This window comes from Aphanomyces invadans (genome assembly GCF_000520115.1).
Source record: "Aphanomyces invadans strain NJM9701 unplaced genomic scaffold supercont1.11, whole genome shotgun sequence".
NCBI classification, from domain to species: Eukaryota; Oomycota; class Saprolegniomycetes; order Saprolegniales; family Verrucalvaceae; genus Aphanomyces; species Aphanomyces invadans.
Genome location: NW_008580156.1, coordinates 1,352,050 through 1,367,882, shown reverse-complemented (window position 1 = coordinate 1,367,882; position 15,833 = coordinate 1,352,050). Strand labels below are relative to the sequence as shown.

The following is a 15,833-nucleotide window of genomic DNA, read 5'->3' as shown; positions in this document are numbered from 1 at the left end:
CCGAAACGTCGTGTTGCACAATGGTTTGGCGATTTCGAAATGGTCCAATCAAAGCGATGAATCAAAGCTGGTCTAAACCAATCAGCGACGAGATATCAAAATACTCAGTCGCATTTCCCATTCGTGGCCATGTTCGAGGTCCAAGGTGTCGGCGAGGAAGTTGTCCTTGCAGCGATTGTGTTTCTTGTCAGTACAGCAGGCCTGGCGTTCCTTGTATTTCACGTGTTCACACCGACCTACGAGAAGGCAACACCGAAGGCCGCGGTGGTCCATGCCAAGACACGCCCGCGGCATGCCAACTCAACATGTCCGATCTGCCTGACGGATGTTAGACTTGCTTGCGAAACGAACTGCGGCCACGGGTTCTGCACCCCGTGCCTGACGAGCTACTTTGCGTCGCGGCGTTTAGACTATCCATGCCCCTACTGTCGTCAATACGTACCCGAACCGTACATTCCTCAAACCAGCATCGATTCCTCGTTCGTAGATCCATTTGGTCCACACGTTCTACTCCCCTGTAGAAATTTCGTCGCAAGAAGGACTCTCAGCATTGCGAAAGCTTGACACCTTTAACGTGCGTGCAGGTCAAAAGGTACCCTCTTTACATCCGTGAATGGGTCACCACTCACGAGCATGCAGATCTCGCTACTCCAACAACTGACCGACCTCCCAACGCTATTGAACTGGGCACGACGGCCACGACGGCAGTCGACGCTGGAGCTCTGGACTCCAATGAGAGTGATGTACTGCATCGTGACTCTGTTATACTTGATCAGCCCCGTGGACATGATGCCTGAAATGGTGTTTGGTGTGCTGGGTTACCTCGACGATCTCCTGCTCATCCTCGTGATTCTCCTTGGAATCGCGCGAGCTATTCGCCAAGATATCTTCATCCAAGCATCTGCACGAGTGCAGCGGGAAGTACCTCGTGCCACGGCCAACCCGCACCAAAGCTGAGCATCCAGACCACCACCTATGTGCAATGGCGTTCGCAACTTCACAATCTTTCCAACCCTCGCCTCGAGTCCTTTGGGAGTCGGCAGCTACAAGGCATCAAGTTGAGGACATAGTGTGCTGACGACGGTTAAAAGAGGCACACAGCTCCATTTCTATTCAAATACCTTCCTGGATGCCGCGTTTCTTCGAAATATTTTCAACACATAACGCTGTTGTCCCTACGCGCAGCTTTTGCCTGGCAACATCGCCAAAATGAACCCGTTATACAACACGGCTATCAACTAGCGCACTACGAAGTAGTCTACCTTGTCTTCCTCCTTCAACATCAGACTCAACAGGCTCTGCCAGTGTAAGTGAAATCGCAAACTCCCCATCGATTTAGATGTATTATAAATGATGATATTCTGATATAAATGAACGAAAACAGAATTGTCGACCAACATTCAGTGTTGAACCGACGGCAGTTACTGGAGCAGGCGTATTTAAATATAGGAATTCAAATATTCATACAAATAGGAAGATGCAAGTGAATTTAACCACGAGTCGAACCAATCCACCATCGCGTTACTTGAGAAGTCGCGCGCCGAGACGACTGAACTGCCGCACCAAGAAGTGCGGTAGACATGGATGAGGTATCGAGGTGGACCCGACGGCTTGTGTGCAAAGGACTAGATATCGACGATGAGTCTTACAACCGCGTGTTCGAAGAGAACTCGAAAAGCGCGGTGAAGGTACAAATCTCAGTGCACTTGGCTTCTCTGAATGAAAATGTGGGCTCCTGCGCAGAAACTCCCGACCCGCGAGCTCTTCAAGCGATTCTTCTCCGCCGACACAAGCGCAGGCGCAGTTTTGTTCTTCTTCACGTCTAAACTTGACGTTGAGGTAGAAGGTACGACGAGAACGACATGACTTGCTCCTTACCCTTGACGGCGCAGTGGAAATCGAAGAAGAGGTGGATGTTCCAACTGCTCCTGCTACCGCCAACGATACTTTACCCAAGCGTATGCTCAATAAGATAGCATTCGTGGAAGGACGCATGACATTTCTATTCCTTTAGCCGAAGCGGAGTTCAAAGAAGGAAACGCGTTACCTGAAGACCCTTCAACGGACAACAATGGTGGTGTCACCGTTGACGAAGACGAACAAGCTTTGAATTTGGCCACGGGCGCATCGTCGGGAGATATCGTACCCGAGACAGTTGCGTTAGCGACTCAAAAGGTCAAACAAGTGCGCACTGTCGTTCAGCGTGTACGTTCACTCACACTGCACCTCGTTCGGACCCGGAACATGAGTCTAATTGACTGAAAAGCAATCGCGGATCATTTGCAACGTGAGCTCCAACGTGCTTCCTCCGGACACACAAGTCCACGATCGCCCGTGCGTGTTCTTCATCAAAAGCGGGGATGGAAACGTTGTGATCAAACCCCAAGACGACGGCAGTGAAGACATTGCGACCAACATCGAAGTGGGATGTTCCACGGGCGACCTCTTGACCAACCTGGAAGGGGTCATTTGCCACGTATTCATTCCTATTTTGGACCCAAAGTTGGTGGCGGAGGGAGCCCTTGAAAACGAAGCGGCCGAGACCCATCATGCCCTCAAGGTACGACCGAATACCGCATTGCTTGCGCACATTCCTTCCACGAGACTTGGAACCGCCCACTTTGGTGTTTCTCACCTGAACTAGGTGATTGACGCCGTACGAAATGAATTTCGAGGCAATCTACTCAAGTTTGCGTCGCAAATTTCAAACGCAATGCAGCAAATTCAAGGCGACGTTCACTTGACGATCCCAAACGTCACGATTGACGACCCGGAGAATTGCCTTGACGACTACGAGCTCATCAACGCGGTAATTCCACTCGTGGTACCCTTTCGCCCATGCACGAGTGATTATTTGGTAGGTTGAGCAAGCTCTGGACGAATGGTACAAGGTAGTTGCGATGGTCGTGGACCAAGAGACTCGCAAAGCACCCAAGCGTAAGGGTCCGCTAGCAGAAATCGAGTTCTGGCGCGAGCGAAACGCGACGTTGAGCACGATTTTCGAGCAAATCAACATGCCGAACGTCCAAAAGATGCTAGCGCTCCTCGATTTGATCGAAGCGTCGAACCTATCGACCTTTCGATACCATTTTTCGGAACTGAGCAAGCTATACATCGAAGCAAAAGATAACGTCAAGTTCCTCACGACTCTCGAACGGCATTTCAAGAACATTGCGAGCGGATCGTTCAGTACGATCGCCGACACGCTGCCGTCCATGATGAATGCAATTCGCATGGTGTGGATCATTTCACGTCACTACAACACCGATGAGCGCATGGTGCCGCTCATGGAGCGCATCGCGTCGGAAATTGCAGAGAAGGTGGCATTAGAGATCAATATCCACACGATTCTGCGCAAATCTCCCGAGGCCGCGCTCCACGCAATCGAAGAAGCAAAGATGGTGCTCGAATTGTGGCATGCAACGTACATGAAAGTCCGTGAACGTATTGAAGCCAGCGGGACAGACCATCGGTGGGAGTTTGATCGAAAGCGACTGTTCGACCAGACCAACTACATGGCCAAGATCTGCGAAAACCTCCAAGAAGTTGCGACAGTGTTGGATCAATTCCACAAGTTCCTCGGTCCCGAATTGAAGTCCGTCACGGGGGACTCCCAGGGAATCGACGACGTCATGTCGCGGGTGGAAGGTTTGATTTCGCCATTCGAGAACGTCCCGTTTCGGATCTTCGACCGCGGGTACAAGACTAGCTGGGAGAGCGTGATGGTGCAATTCCGCGAAAAAGTCAGCGAGATCGAATCGATGACGCGCAAATTTATCGACACGTCATTTCAAAAACTGCGCAGTGCCGAAGGCGCATTTGACTTGCTCCAGAACTTTCAAAACATCCAGTCGCGAGAAAGCATCAACAAGCAAATGATGGAGAAGTACAAGGACATCTTGATGCAGTACACAAAAGAGCTCGAGAAACTCAGTGAACAATTTGAACTGTACAAAAACAATCCGCCCATTTACAAGAACCATCCCCCCGTCGGTGGTGCGATTTCATGGGCCCGTGCATTGTACCATCGCGCTAAGAAACCCATTATGCGCTTTCGTGCTATGAACGACTTGCTCAAGAGTCCCCATGGCGAAGAGGTCAAGGACAAGTATCTCGTGTTTGCCAGGGCTGTGGACGCGTACATCAAGGGGCTCCATCAAGAGTGGAAAAGCCGAGTCCCGTCTCTCACGAACGAGTACCTCAAACAGCCCATTCTGGGTCCAGCGCTGCTCGAAACAACCAAAGTCGAGAATGGTAACCCCGTGCTAAAGCTGCCCCCGCCACCCTACTTCCCGAATTTCGCTCCGGAACTGTCGATGATTATCCGCGAAGCCAAGTACATGGATCGGTTGGGATTTGATATTCCGGAAGAAGCGCTGAATGTGACGCTCCAGGAAGACAAATACCACCAGATCGTGCACGACCTCAAGATGATGCTAAAGCAGTACGATACACTGTTGGGGAGCCTATCACCCGTCGAAGCACACTTGCTTCGCAGCCAGCTCAAGGATCTCGATGACGTGCTGCGTGTTGGGTTTTACCCACTCAACTGGAACTCGCAGCGCATCGTGTCGTTTGTAGAGTCGTGCTTGAAGGCCCTCAACCAGTTTGGCAACATCGTGAGTCAAGTTCACAAGAGCTCGAAGATGATCGACGAAGTGGTCGTGGCGATTGAAAACACGATGCTGATCAAAATTAGCGACTACGAAGACGGCGTCATCACGGAGGTCGGTGAATTCTACGAGCTCATGGAGCGCAATCGAACGACCCGCATCGACGAGCTCGTACAAAATTACCGGAGCATTGGCCCGCTCTTGATCAAAGTCGAAGAAGTCGTCGCGGGTGTCAACACCGGGAACAGTGCCAAGCTCGCCACGTACTACATGTACTGGGAACGGCGCATTTTCAACGCAATCACGAAAATGATTGTCGGTTCCATGACGACTTTTCAAGCGCTGCTCAACGTCCACCAAAAAGACCTGACCAAGGCGGACCAGAAGCTCAAGCGCCCCCCACTGTGCAAAATCAAAGCCACGATGAACGGCAAGGATATAGTCGTGACGCCGTCGTTGTCCGATATGTACAAGTACTTGAGCAAGTGCGTCAAGCACATTGTAGAAAGCGCCAAATCGTTTGTCCGGTGGATGCACGGCACGTGCCGAGAAACCGAGCCGCAGGTGATGAACGAAGACGAAGAGCCCGTCCTGTTTACATTCTATTCGGACATTTCGCAAAACCCGTACGTGATCAAAATGACGCTGAGTCTCAACCAGGAAATCCACAAAGTATTCAACATCATCAACAAGTACCTGGACTCGTGGCGTCGGTATGACACTGTGTACAGCTTGTGGAATGCCAAGCGCCGGTCTGCGTTGGACAAACTGGGTGAAAAAAAGCCTAGTTGCGTCTACTTCGACACGAGAATGGCGTCGTATGCCCGCCTGGCCGAGAGCGTTCGCAACCAGCCAACTGAAAAAGAGACAGACTTTCTCCAGATCAACTGTCTCGCTGTAGCCGTCACGATCGCGAAGCAATCGGAAAAGTGGAAGGACGACTACGGCAAGATTTTGCACGAGCTCAGCTCGAAGAAACTGGCGGCGATTTCGTCGAAAATGGACGCGTTCGAGCTCGACTTGCAGAGCGACCCACGCGACCTTGCGTCGCTCAAAGCGTTGCTCAACACGATCGCAGTGATTTCCGCTGCTGGGATGGAGATGGAACTCGAGTACACCGACATCGTCGAGCGCTACCGAACACTTCAAACGTATGGGATTGAATTATCTGATGCCACTGAAACCAACCGAGCCTTTGGACTGGAAGCGAGGTGGCACGAACTCGTGTTGGCCAGCAAGACAAAGGACCTGCGACTTATCCGCGTCAAGGATCAATTTCGCGTCGTGACCAAGCAAGACACACTCACGTTTGCGACCGAATGCAAGGACATGCGATCCGAGTTCTTTTCGAGTGGACCTGGGGCCACTACGTCCGACTTGGACAGAGGCTTGGAGTTAGTTCAGGATTTCAAGAAGCGATTGGGTGTGTTCAAATCGAGAAGGCAAGAGCTTGTAAACGCAGAGAACTTGTTTGCGCTGCCTTTGACGTCGTATCCCGAATTGCAAGAGATCACGGAAGCCCTCGAGAAACAAGAGAGTGTCTATGCCTTGTACACTGAGCAAAAGGAGTTTATCTCGGCAATGGCGTCCGTGTTGTGGGTTGAACTGGACGTTGCGTTTATGACAAAAGGGATCGACGAGCTCGAAAAGAAATGCCGCAAGTTTCCCAAGGATCTCCGTGCCATGTCGACGTTCCAAGAAGTCGAAAAGCAAATCTTTGCGTTTAAAGAAAGCATCCCGCTGATTGCGTCCCTCAAAAACGACGCGATGAAGCCGCGACACTGGGAAGAATTAATGGCTGTGACCAAAGTCAAGTTTGAAATGAACTTGAAAACGTTCACGCTGACCAACTTGTTTGCGATGCAGCTCCATCGATTCAGCGCTGAAATCGCTGAAATCGTCAATGCAGCCATGCAAGAGACCAAAATTGAACAAGAATTGACGAAAATTGAAGACGTATGGGCCAAAGCAACCTTTGAGGTTGCCAAGTACAAAAAGAACGGGACTGACCGCGGGTGGGTCTTACGCACCGCTGACGAGCTCAAGTTGACACTGGAGGACCACATGCTGAACCTCCAAACCATGAGTGGGTCGCGCTTCATCACGAGTTTTGCCGACCGCGTGCGAAAATGGGAGAAGAAACTGAATATTGTCAACGAGTGCATTGACATTTGGTTCGTTGTCCAGCGCAAGTGGATGTATTTGGAAAGTATTTTCATCGGCGCCGAAGATATTCGTCTCCAATTGCCCGAAGAAGCCAAGAAGTTCGATGCGATCGATAAAGCTTGGAAAGGAATCATGGCTACGACGTACAAGAATTCAATTGCTGTCGACGCGTGTACGACCGATAACCGCACGGAAACTCTTCAAAGCCTTAGCGAACGCCTGGACAAGTGCCAGAAGAGTCTGAGCGACTACCTCGACACGAAGCGGAATTCTTTTCCACGCTTCTTTTTCATCTCGGATGACGAACTGCTCAGTGTCCTCGGTAGCTCCGACCCGACGTCGATCCAAGTCCACATGCTCAAGCTGTTCGACAACGTGAAGCTTCTCACGTTTGCCCGCAACAATCGCCAAGTGTCCGCTATGGAAAGTTCAGAAGGCGAGGGTTTTACTTTCCGAACGCCTTCGGTCGTCGAGGGGCCAGTTGAAGCATGGATGACCGGTGTCGAAGATGAAATGAAAGTGACGCTGCAAGTCATTGCAAAGGAAGGCGTGTTTCACTATGCACGGACGCCAAGAACCCAGTGGCTCGGCGATGTTCTGGGTATGGTCGGCCTTGTGGGCAGTCAAATTTGGTGGACATGGGAAGTCGAAGATGTGTTCCATCGGGTGGCAGGGGGCAACAAATACGCCATGAAGGAGCTCGAGGTCAAACTAACCAATCAACTCAATGACCTTGTCAGGCAGGTGCGCGAGCCGCTTATAAGGACGACGCGCAAGAAGGTCAACACGCTGCTGATCATTGACGTACATGCCCGCGACATTGTCGACTCGTTCGTCCGCGATTCCATCCTCCACGAGAAAGAGTTTGCGTGGGAGTCGCAACTGCGCTTCTATTGGGACAAAGACGTTGACGACGTCGTGATTCGGCAATGCACTGGAGCGTTTCGATACGGCTACGAGTACATGGGGTTGAACGGCCGACTTGTCATCACGCCGCTGACAGATCGATGCTACATGACATTGTCCCAAGCGTTGACGTTCAAGCTTGGCGGATCGCCGGCCGGACCAGCCGGAACAGGCAAGACGGAAACTGTAAAGGACCTGGCCAAGTCGCTGGCGCTGCCTTGTTACGTGATCAATTGTGGTGAAGGCTTGGATTACAAAGCTATGGGGAGCATCTTTTCGGGGCTAGTGCAAGTCGGTGCGTGGGGCTGTTTTGATGAATTCAACCGCATCAACATTGAAGTGCTGTCCGTGGTGTCAGCTCAGCTGCGGGCGATCCAAAATGCACTCAATTACGACAAACCAACAGTTGATATCGGGTTCGGCACGGAAATTTCGATCCATCGGACGGCCGGGTTTGCCACGTGCGGGTTTTTCATCACGATGAACCCAGGGTACGCTGGCCGTACCGAGTTACCCGACAACCTGAAGGCTCTCTTCCGGCCCGTCACGATGATTGTGCCGGATTTGCTCATGATTTGTCAAATCATGTTGTTCAGTGAAGGGTTTGAAAACGCTGTCGCGTTGGCAAAGAAGATGACGGTGCTGTACAAACTGTCTCGAGAGCAGCTGAGTAAGCAGTATCATTACGATTTCGGCCTGCGCGCGCTCAAGAGTGTGCTTGTCATGGCGGGGTCGTTGAAGCGTGAATATAGCACCATGAGTGAAGACTTGGTCCTCATGCGTGCATTGCGTGATAGCAACATGCCCAAGTTTGTATTTGAAGACGTCCCGCTCTTCCACGGGTTGATCAACGACTTGTTCCCGGGCCTGGATTGTCCGCGGGTGGGGTATGCCGCGTTAAAAGACGCTATCGAGTCGGACCTGGAGGCAGGCGAGTACAAGACACAAGATGCGACTGTGTTTCAAGACCAAACCGACAAGATCATTCAAATGTATGAAACGATGCTGGTCCGACACACGTCGATGATTGTTGGGCCGACGGGGGGCGGCAAGTCTCTCGTGCTGCACACTCTGGCCAACGCGTCCAAAGTTGCCCTCGACGAAAGTGTCAAGATGTTTGTGTTGAACCCGAAAGCTCAATCGGTGGCAGAATTGTATGGGACGATGGATCCTGTGACGCGCGACTGGACCGACGGCGTGTTGTCCAAGCTGTTTCGAGAATTGAACCAGCCTCTGCCCCAAGGAAAAGAGAACGAGAAGCGCTGGCTCATCTACGATGGCGACGTCGACGCCGTGTGGGTCGAAAACATGAACTCAGTCATGGACGACAACAAGCTCCTGACCCTGCCAAACGGCGAACGCATTCGCCTGCAGTCGCACTGCTGCATGATCTGTGAAACGTTTGATTTGCAGTATGCGTCGCCAGCCACGATCAGTCGTTGTGGGATGGTGTGGGTGGACCCGAAGAACTTGGGGTATCGACCGTACTACGAAAGATGGCTCAAGAAGCGCAACAATAAGGGTGACGAGAAGCAGATCCTCATGGACTTGTTTGACCATTACGTCCCCAAGTGTGTCGATTACATCTTGGAAGGCATGGTCGGGAAGGAAGTGGTCGGGAAGCTCACCCAAGTGATTCCGATCTCCAACATGGAAATGTGCAAGCAACTGTGTAACGCGATCGACAGCTACTTTCCATCCGATGCGACGCTGGAGCGTATGGATTTAGAAGGTCTTTTTGTCTTTTGCATGGTGTGGTCACTTGGGGCAGCACTCGTCGACTCCAGTCGGAAGCGATTCGACGAATTCATAAAGACCATTGCTCAGTCGAACTTGCCCACGCAAAACCTATATGAGTCCTTTTACAACCACGAAACACACAAATGGCAGCAATGGGATTCCAAAGTCCCAGCCTACGTTGAGCCCGCACCATTCAACTTCAGCAACATCTTGGTTCCTACCACGGATTCCGTGCTGTACTCGTACATTTTGAATGCGTGCATGAAATCGGATCGCCCGATCTTGTTTGTCGGCGAGTCGGGCACAGCCAAGACGGTCACAATCCAAAACTACTTGAAGGAGCTCGACCCTCAAACGATGAATTCGCTAGCCATCAACTTTTCCAGCCGCACAAGCTCCACGGACGTGCTGACCAACATCCAGGCCAACGTTGACAAGCGCACCGGGAAAATCTACGGCCCACCGGCGGGCAAGAAGCTCGCGATTTTTATCGATGACATGAACATGCCCAAGGTGGACTTGTACGGAACGCAGCAGCCGATTGCGCTCTTGCATTTCGTCGTGAGCAAAGGGTGCATGTATGATCGCGGGAAGGAACTCGACTTGCGCATTCTCAAGGACTTGCAGTACATCGGTGCGATGGGTCCCCCTGGTGGTGGTCGCAATCAAGTAGACCCGCGCTTTGTTGCACTCTTCAACGTGTACAACTTGACGCCGCCGACAAAAGATGTCCTTCGTAACATCTACGGCTCCATCTTGACGACGTACTTGCGCAACTTTGCCCCGTCCGTGAAAGAGGCTGGCACGAAGCTGACAGATATGCTCCTGCGCCTCTTTGACGTGATTGTCGACAAGTTACCACCAACCCCATCCAAGTTTCACTACATTTTCAACTTGCGCGACCTCGGTCGAGTGTGTGAAGGTGTGTGCATGGCCACGACGGACAAGTACGACACATCTGCTAAGCTTGTGCGGCTTTGGCGGAACGAGGTCCTGCGCATCTTTAGCGATCGATTGACCGGGGCAGCTGACATTGCGACCGTTGACAACGCTCTGAGCACCCTCGTGAAAGAAAACTTCGCGGCAGATGCAGACTCTGTCCTTGTAAATCCGTCGATATACGGCGATTACGCCGATTGCCGGAATCGCTTGACAGGCGCGGGCGAAGACTTGCGTCTGTACCAAGACATGGACTCGTACAAGCGCATTCGGTCGATTTTTGACGAAGTCCTGGAAACGTACAACCTCGACAACAAGCCGATGACGTTGGTGTTGTTTGAAATGGCGCTGGAACACCTTAGCCGAATTCTACGCATCATTCGAAACCCGCTGGGCCACGCGTTGTTAATTGGCGTTGGTGGTAGTGGTAAGCAAAGCCTCTCTCGTTTGGCGACGTTCACAGCAGGGTACGAGCTGTTTGAGATCTTTCTGACTCGTGGGTACGGCGAGAACGAGTTTCGCGAGAATTTGAAGGACCTGTACCGCAAACTCGGCAAAAAACCTGTCGTGTTTCTCTTTACGGACGCGCATGCTGTCGAGGAAGGGTTCCTCGAATTCATCAACAACATGCTCACGACTGGTATCGTTCCAGCGTTGTTTGAACAGGACGAAAAGGACCAGTTGGGCGCGTCGATTCGCCAGGAAGTCAAAGCTGCCGGGCTCATTGAAACAAACGAAAACTGCTGGAAATTTTACGTCCAACGGTGTCGCCAAAATTTGCACGTGATCTTGGCCATGTCCCCCTCTGGCAACACGCTGCGAGTCCGATGCCGCAATTTTCCAGGACTGGTGTCGGCGTCCGTCATTGACTGGTTCTTCTCGTGGCCGGAAGATGCCCTTCGAAACGTGGCCAGTTACTTCCTCATCGACGAGAAAATCCCTGACGAGTGCCGACCCGAGGTCGTGAATCACTTGGTTCACGCGCACTTGCGCGTCGTGACCGTTGCCCATCGATTCGAACTGGAACTGCGTCGACACTACTACGTGACTCCCAAGAACTACCTCGACTTTATCTCCAACTACCGCCAACAACTCAAAGAAAACAACCAAAAAGTGAACGCAAGCATTGCCCGTCTCAAGGGAGGGTTGACCAAGCTGGTGGAAGCGAGTTTGGCCGTTGATCGCATGCAGATCGAATTGAGCGAAAAGAAAATTATTGTCGATGAAAAGACTGTGTCGTGCGAGGCGCTGATCAAGAACATTGAAGAAAAATCTGCGATTGCAACAAAGCAGCAGGAAGTCGCTGCACAAACGCAAATCGAATGCGAGAAGGCGACGGTGATCATCAACAAGGAAAAGGAAGAGGCCGATGCAGCGCTACTCGAAGCTCTCCCGGCCGTCGAAGCTGCTGCACAAGCATTGCAAGACTTATCCAAGTCCGACTTGACCGAAATCAAATCGTTCGCTTCGCCACCAGCACTCGTCATGTCCGTATGCATGTGCGTGTTGATTCTGCGGCCGACGGGACAAGACTTGGACATGGATTGGAAAGGGGCCAAGGTCATGCTGTCCAACCCCAACTTGCTCACGTTGATGAAAGAGTACGAAAAGGACAAAATCACGCCCAAGATGGTGTCCAAGATCAAAACGTTTTTCAAGAACCCAGACTTGAACATCGACAACATGAAGTCCATCTCGAAAGCCGGCACGGGGCTCTTGGTGTGGGTCGTTGCCATTGTCAAGTACTACGATGTTGCGCGCAATGTCGAGCCGCTCAAGCTCAAGGTGAAAACGATGGAGAAGGAGCAGGCGGTGAAGGAACAGGAGCTGATGGAACTCAAGGAAACACTCGAACGCCTTACCAAGGACTTGGGCGAGCTCAGCACGGCCTTTGAAGCCGCAAACACGGAACTGCAAGCGCTCAAAGCCCAAGCCGACCAAATGCAGAAACGATTGAGCGCCGCAAGTAAACTCTTGGCTGGCCTCGCCAGCGAAAAGACTCGCTGGACAAAGGACATTGAGAGTCTCAACGAACAATGCGGACGGTTGATCGGCGACTGTCTCCTCACGGCGTCGTTCCTGAGTTACACGGGCGCGTTCAGCTTTGACTACCGCTACGAATTGATCTACAAAGACTTTTTCACGGACATCACGACGCGAAAATTGCCATTAACGGACCCGTTTAAGCTCGAGAGCTCCCTCACAAACGACGCCACGATTCAAAAGTGGGTCGCTGAAGGGCTACCGGCCGATGAACATTCGGTCCAGAACGGCATTTTGACAACCAAGTCGTCACGATTCCCGCTGTGCATCGATCCCCAGCAGCAGGCAGTGAGTTGGATCAAGCGACGGGAAGAAAAGAACAACTTGACAGTGAAAACACTCAACGATGGCGACTTTATGAAGCACTTGGAGCTCGCGATTCAGTTCGGAAACCCCTTTTTATTTGAAAGCGTCGACGAAGAACTGGACCCAATCTTGGACCCGGTTTTGGAAAAGAGCACGTTCATGGAAGGCACGCAGCGGTTGATCAAACTCGGCGACAAGAACGTCGAGTGGGACGCCAACTTTCGGCTCTACTTCACGTCGAAGCTGGCAAACCCGCACTACTCCCCTGAAGTGATGGGGAAGACCATGATCATCAACTACAGCGTCACGCAAGGGGGGCTGGCAAACCAGTTGCTCAACGTCGTCGTGGCGCACGAACGCCCAGATCTGGAAGAGCAGTACCGTGACTTGGTACGGGACATGAGCGAAAACACCCAAATGATTGTCGAGTTGGAGGACATGCTGTTGCATGAACTCTCGACCTCGTCCGGCAACATTCTCGACAACGAAGAGTTGATTGCGACTCTGGACGAAACCAAGAACAAGGCGACTGAAATCGGGTCCAAGCTCGAACAATCCAAATTTACAAAGGATGAAATCACGAAAGCCCGGGCTGTGTACACCCCCGTCGCGCTCCGTGGGTCGATCATGTACTTTGCCATGTCGTCGCTGAGCACGATCATGAAGATGTACGAGATTTCCCTCACGAGTTTCTTGACTGTGTTCAACTCAGCCTTGGATAATGCCAAGCGCGACGTTGTGCTGGAGAAGCGCCTTCGCTTCATGATTCAAAGCATCACAGAAATGATGTACGACTATACGTGCACGGGTATATTCGAGCGCCACAAACTCATGCTGTCATTCCAAATGACGTGCATGATCATGGCGAGTGCGGGAGACCTGAACCGCACAGAGCTTGACTTCTTCCTCAAGGGCGATACTTCTCTGGAAGGCGCTTCCATGGCCAAGCCCGACGACTGTAATTGGATTTCAGCAGCCGGGTGGAAAGACTTGATCTGCTTGAGCAAGATGCCAGGCCCACTGGAGAACTTTGTCAAGGAAGTCACAGCCAAACAACACGACTGGCAGCAGTGGTACGCGTTAGAAGCCCCGGAAACGAGTCCCTTCCCGTCCGAGTACAATACAAAGCTGACGCCGCTGCAACAACTTCTCCTCTATCGCTGTTTTCGACAAGATCGGGTGTACAACGCGATGAAATTGTTTGTGATTAGTGTCATGGGCGAAAAGTACGTCCAACCGCCGGTCCTGGACTACTCGCGCATTTACGCTCAGAGCGCGCCAACGTCCCCCATCGTGTGCATCTTGAGTCCGGGGGCTGATCCGCAAAGCGACATTCAAACTCTTGGTGAAGCCACGGGGTTTTCCGGCCATCGCTTCAAATTCTTGGCTCTGGGACAAGGCCAAGGCCCCCTGGCTGAGCAAATGCTGGAGGCTGGCTATACCCGTGGCCACTGGGTGCTGCTCCAGAACTGCCACTTGCTCGCGAGTTGGTTGCGTACGCTAGAGAAAACTCTGTTGGCGATGCACAAGCCTCACAAGGACTTTCGGCTGTGGCTGACGACCGAGCCCACCGATCGCTTCCCACTCGGTATTTTACAACGTTCGCTCAAAGTTGTGACGGAGCCACCCGATGGTCTCAAGCAAAACATGCGGAGTTTGTACAGCAAATTGGATCAATCGATGCTGGACGAGTGTCCGCATCCGTCGTTCAAGCAAGTCGTGTTTGTCCTCTGCTTTTTACACGCCGTCGTGCTGGAACGCCGCAAGTACGGCAAGATTGGGTGGAACGTTAGCTACGACTTCAATGAGTCCGACTTTAACATTAGCCGCAAGCTGCTGTCGCTCTACTTGCACAAGGCGTTCGTGGACGGCGACGAAGTTTTGCCGTGGGGATCCCTCAAGTACTTGATCGGCGATGCCATGTACGGTGGTCGAGTGTCGGACGACTACGATCGCCGCGTGCTTACAACGTACTTGTCCGAATACATGGGGGATTTCCTCTTCGATACGTGCCAACCGTTCTTCTTCAGCCGCTCCGGCTACGACTACCGCCTTCCATCGGACGGCCCCCTGGAAACGTATACTCAAATGGTGGAGACCCTGCCATTGACCAACTCGCCTGCCGTGTTTGGTCTGCACCCGAACGCAGAAATCGGGTACTACACCAACATGACCAAGAGCGTGTGGCGAGACTTGATTTCACTGCAGCCGCGCAGTGCCGGTAGTGGCGGCGGTATTTCTCGTGAAGATTACATCACGAATATCGCGACGGACATCGAAACAAAGGTGCCCGACCCGATCGACGTCCCGCTCATTCGCAAGCGATTTGGGGTACCAACGCCAACTCAGGTCGTGCTCCTTCAAGAGCTCGATCGGTGGAACGTACTCACCGCGAGAATGGCAATGTCTCTTGGAGACCTCCAAAAGGCACTGATCGGTGAAATCGGCATGAGCGACGAACTCGATGCTGTCGGGTCCGCCCTCTTTGACGGGTTCCTCCCTAACATGTGGCGCGGTTTGTGTCCCAAGACCGAAAAACCCCTCGGGAGCTGGATGGTGCATTTTATATCGCGCTACAACCAGTACATGGAGTGGATCGACAAGGGGGATCCAACTGTGATGTGGTTGTCTGGTTTGGGCATTCCCGAGTCATATTTGACGGCGCTTGTCCAAACAACGTGTCGACTCAAGAATTGGCCGCTCGACAAATCGACGCTGTACACGACGGTGACGCAGTACCGACAGCCGAGCGAGGTCAAAACCAAACTCGAAAGCGGGTGTTACGTCAATGGGCTGCACCTTGAAGGTGCGTCGTGGGACATTGAAAAGAGCTGTTTGTGCCAGCAACAGCCCAAGCAACTCGTCGAAGAGCTTCCGATTCTCCAAGTCATTCCAATTGAAGCGAATCGGCTCAAGCTCCAAAACACATTCCGGACCCCCGTATACGTCACACAGTCACGACGAAATGCCATGGGAGTCGGTCTTGTCTTTGAAGCAGACTTGTTCTCGACGGAACACATGAGCCATTGGGTGCTGCAAGGCGTCGCTCTTTGCCTCAACACCGATTCCTAGGACTTGTTGTAAAAGACCTTGCAATGGTTTCTCGTAAGGTTGTAAGCG

The 15,833-nt window shown here is 52.2% G+C and overlaps 2 protein-coding genes across 2 annotated transcripts; both read left to right on the top strand.

Annotated features, from left to right (window-relative positions):
* Positions 1 to 119: 119 nt before the first annotated feature.
* On the top strand, positions 120 to 1,136 carry H310_06527 (hypothetical protein). Its single transcript, XM_008871635.1, has 3 exons — positions 120 to 438; positions 488 to 592; positions 640 to 1,136. The coding sequence occupies exons 1-3, from the start codon at positions 130 to 132 to the stop codon at positions 955 to 957; spliced, it is 732 nt and encodes a 243-aa protein (XP_008869857.1). The 5' UTR covers positions 120 to 129; the 3' UTR covers positions 958 to 1,136.
* Positions 1,137 to 1,515: 379 nt separating this feature from the next.
* On the top strand, positions 1,516 to 15,785 carry H310_06526 (hypothetical protein; the record flags this gene model as incomplete). Its single annotated transcript, XM_008871634.1, has 7 exons — positions 1,516 to 1,688; positions 1,744 to 1,846; positions 1,893 to 1,958; positions 2,015 to 2,205; positions 2,267 to 2,560; positions 2,645 to 2,809; positions 2,862 to 15,785. The coding sequence occupies exons 1-7, from the start codon at positions 1,581 to 1,583 to the stop codon at positions 15,783 to 15,785; spliced, it is 13,851 nt and encodes a 4,616-aa protein (XP_008869856.1). The 5' UTR covers positions 1,516 to 1,580.
* Between the last annotated feature and the right edge of the window lie 48 nt (positions 15,786 to 15,833).

Bases quoted from the DNA above. Each gene is read 5' to 3' on its own strand.
- H310_06527 (XM_008871635.1), top strand. From the start codon at position 130: ATGTTCGAGGTCCAAGGTGTCGGCGAGGAAGTTGTCCTTGCAGCGATT. The intron at 439-487 runs GTACCCGAACCG...CCTCGTTCGTAG, and splicing joins GCCCCTACTGTCGTCAATAC to ATCCATTTGGTCCACACGTT. The intron at 593-639 runs GTACCCTCTTTA...ACGAGCATGCAG, and splicing joins ACGTGCGTGCAGGTCAAAAG to ATCTCGCTACTCCAACAACT.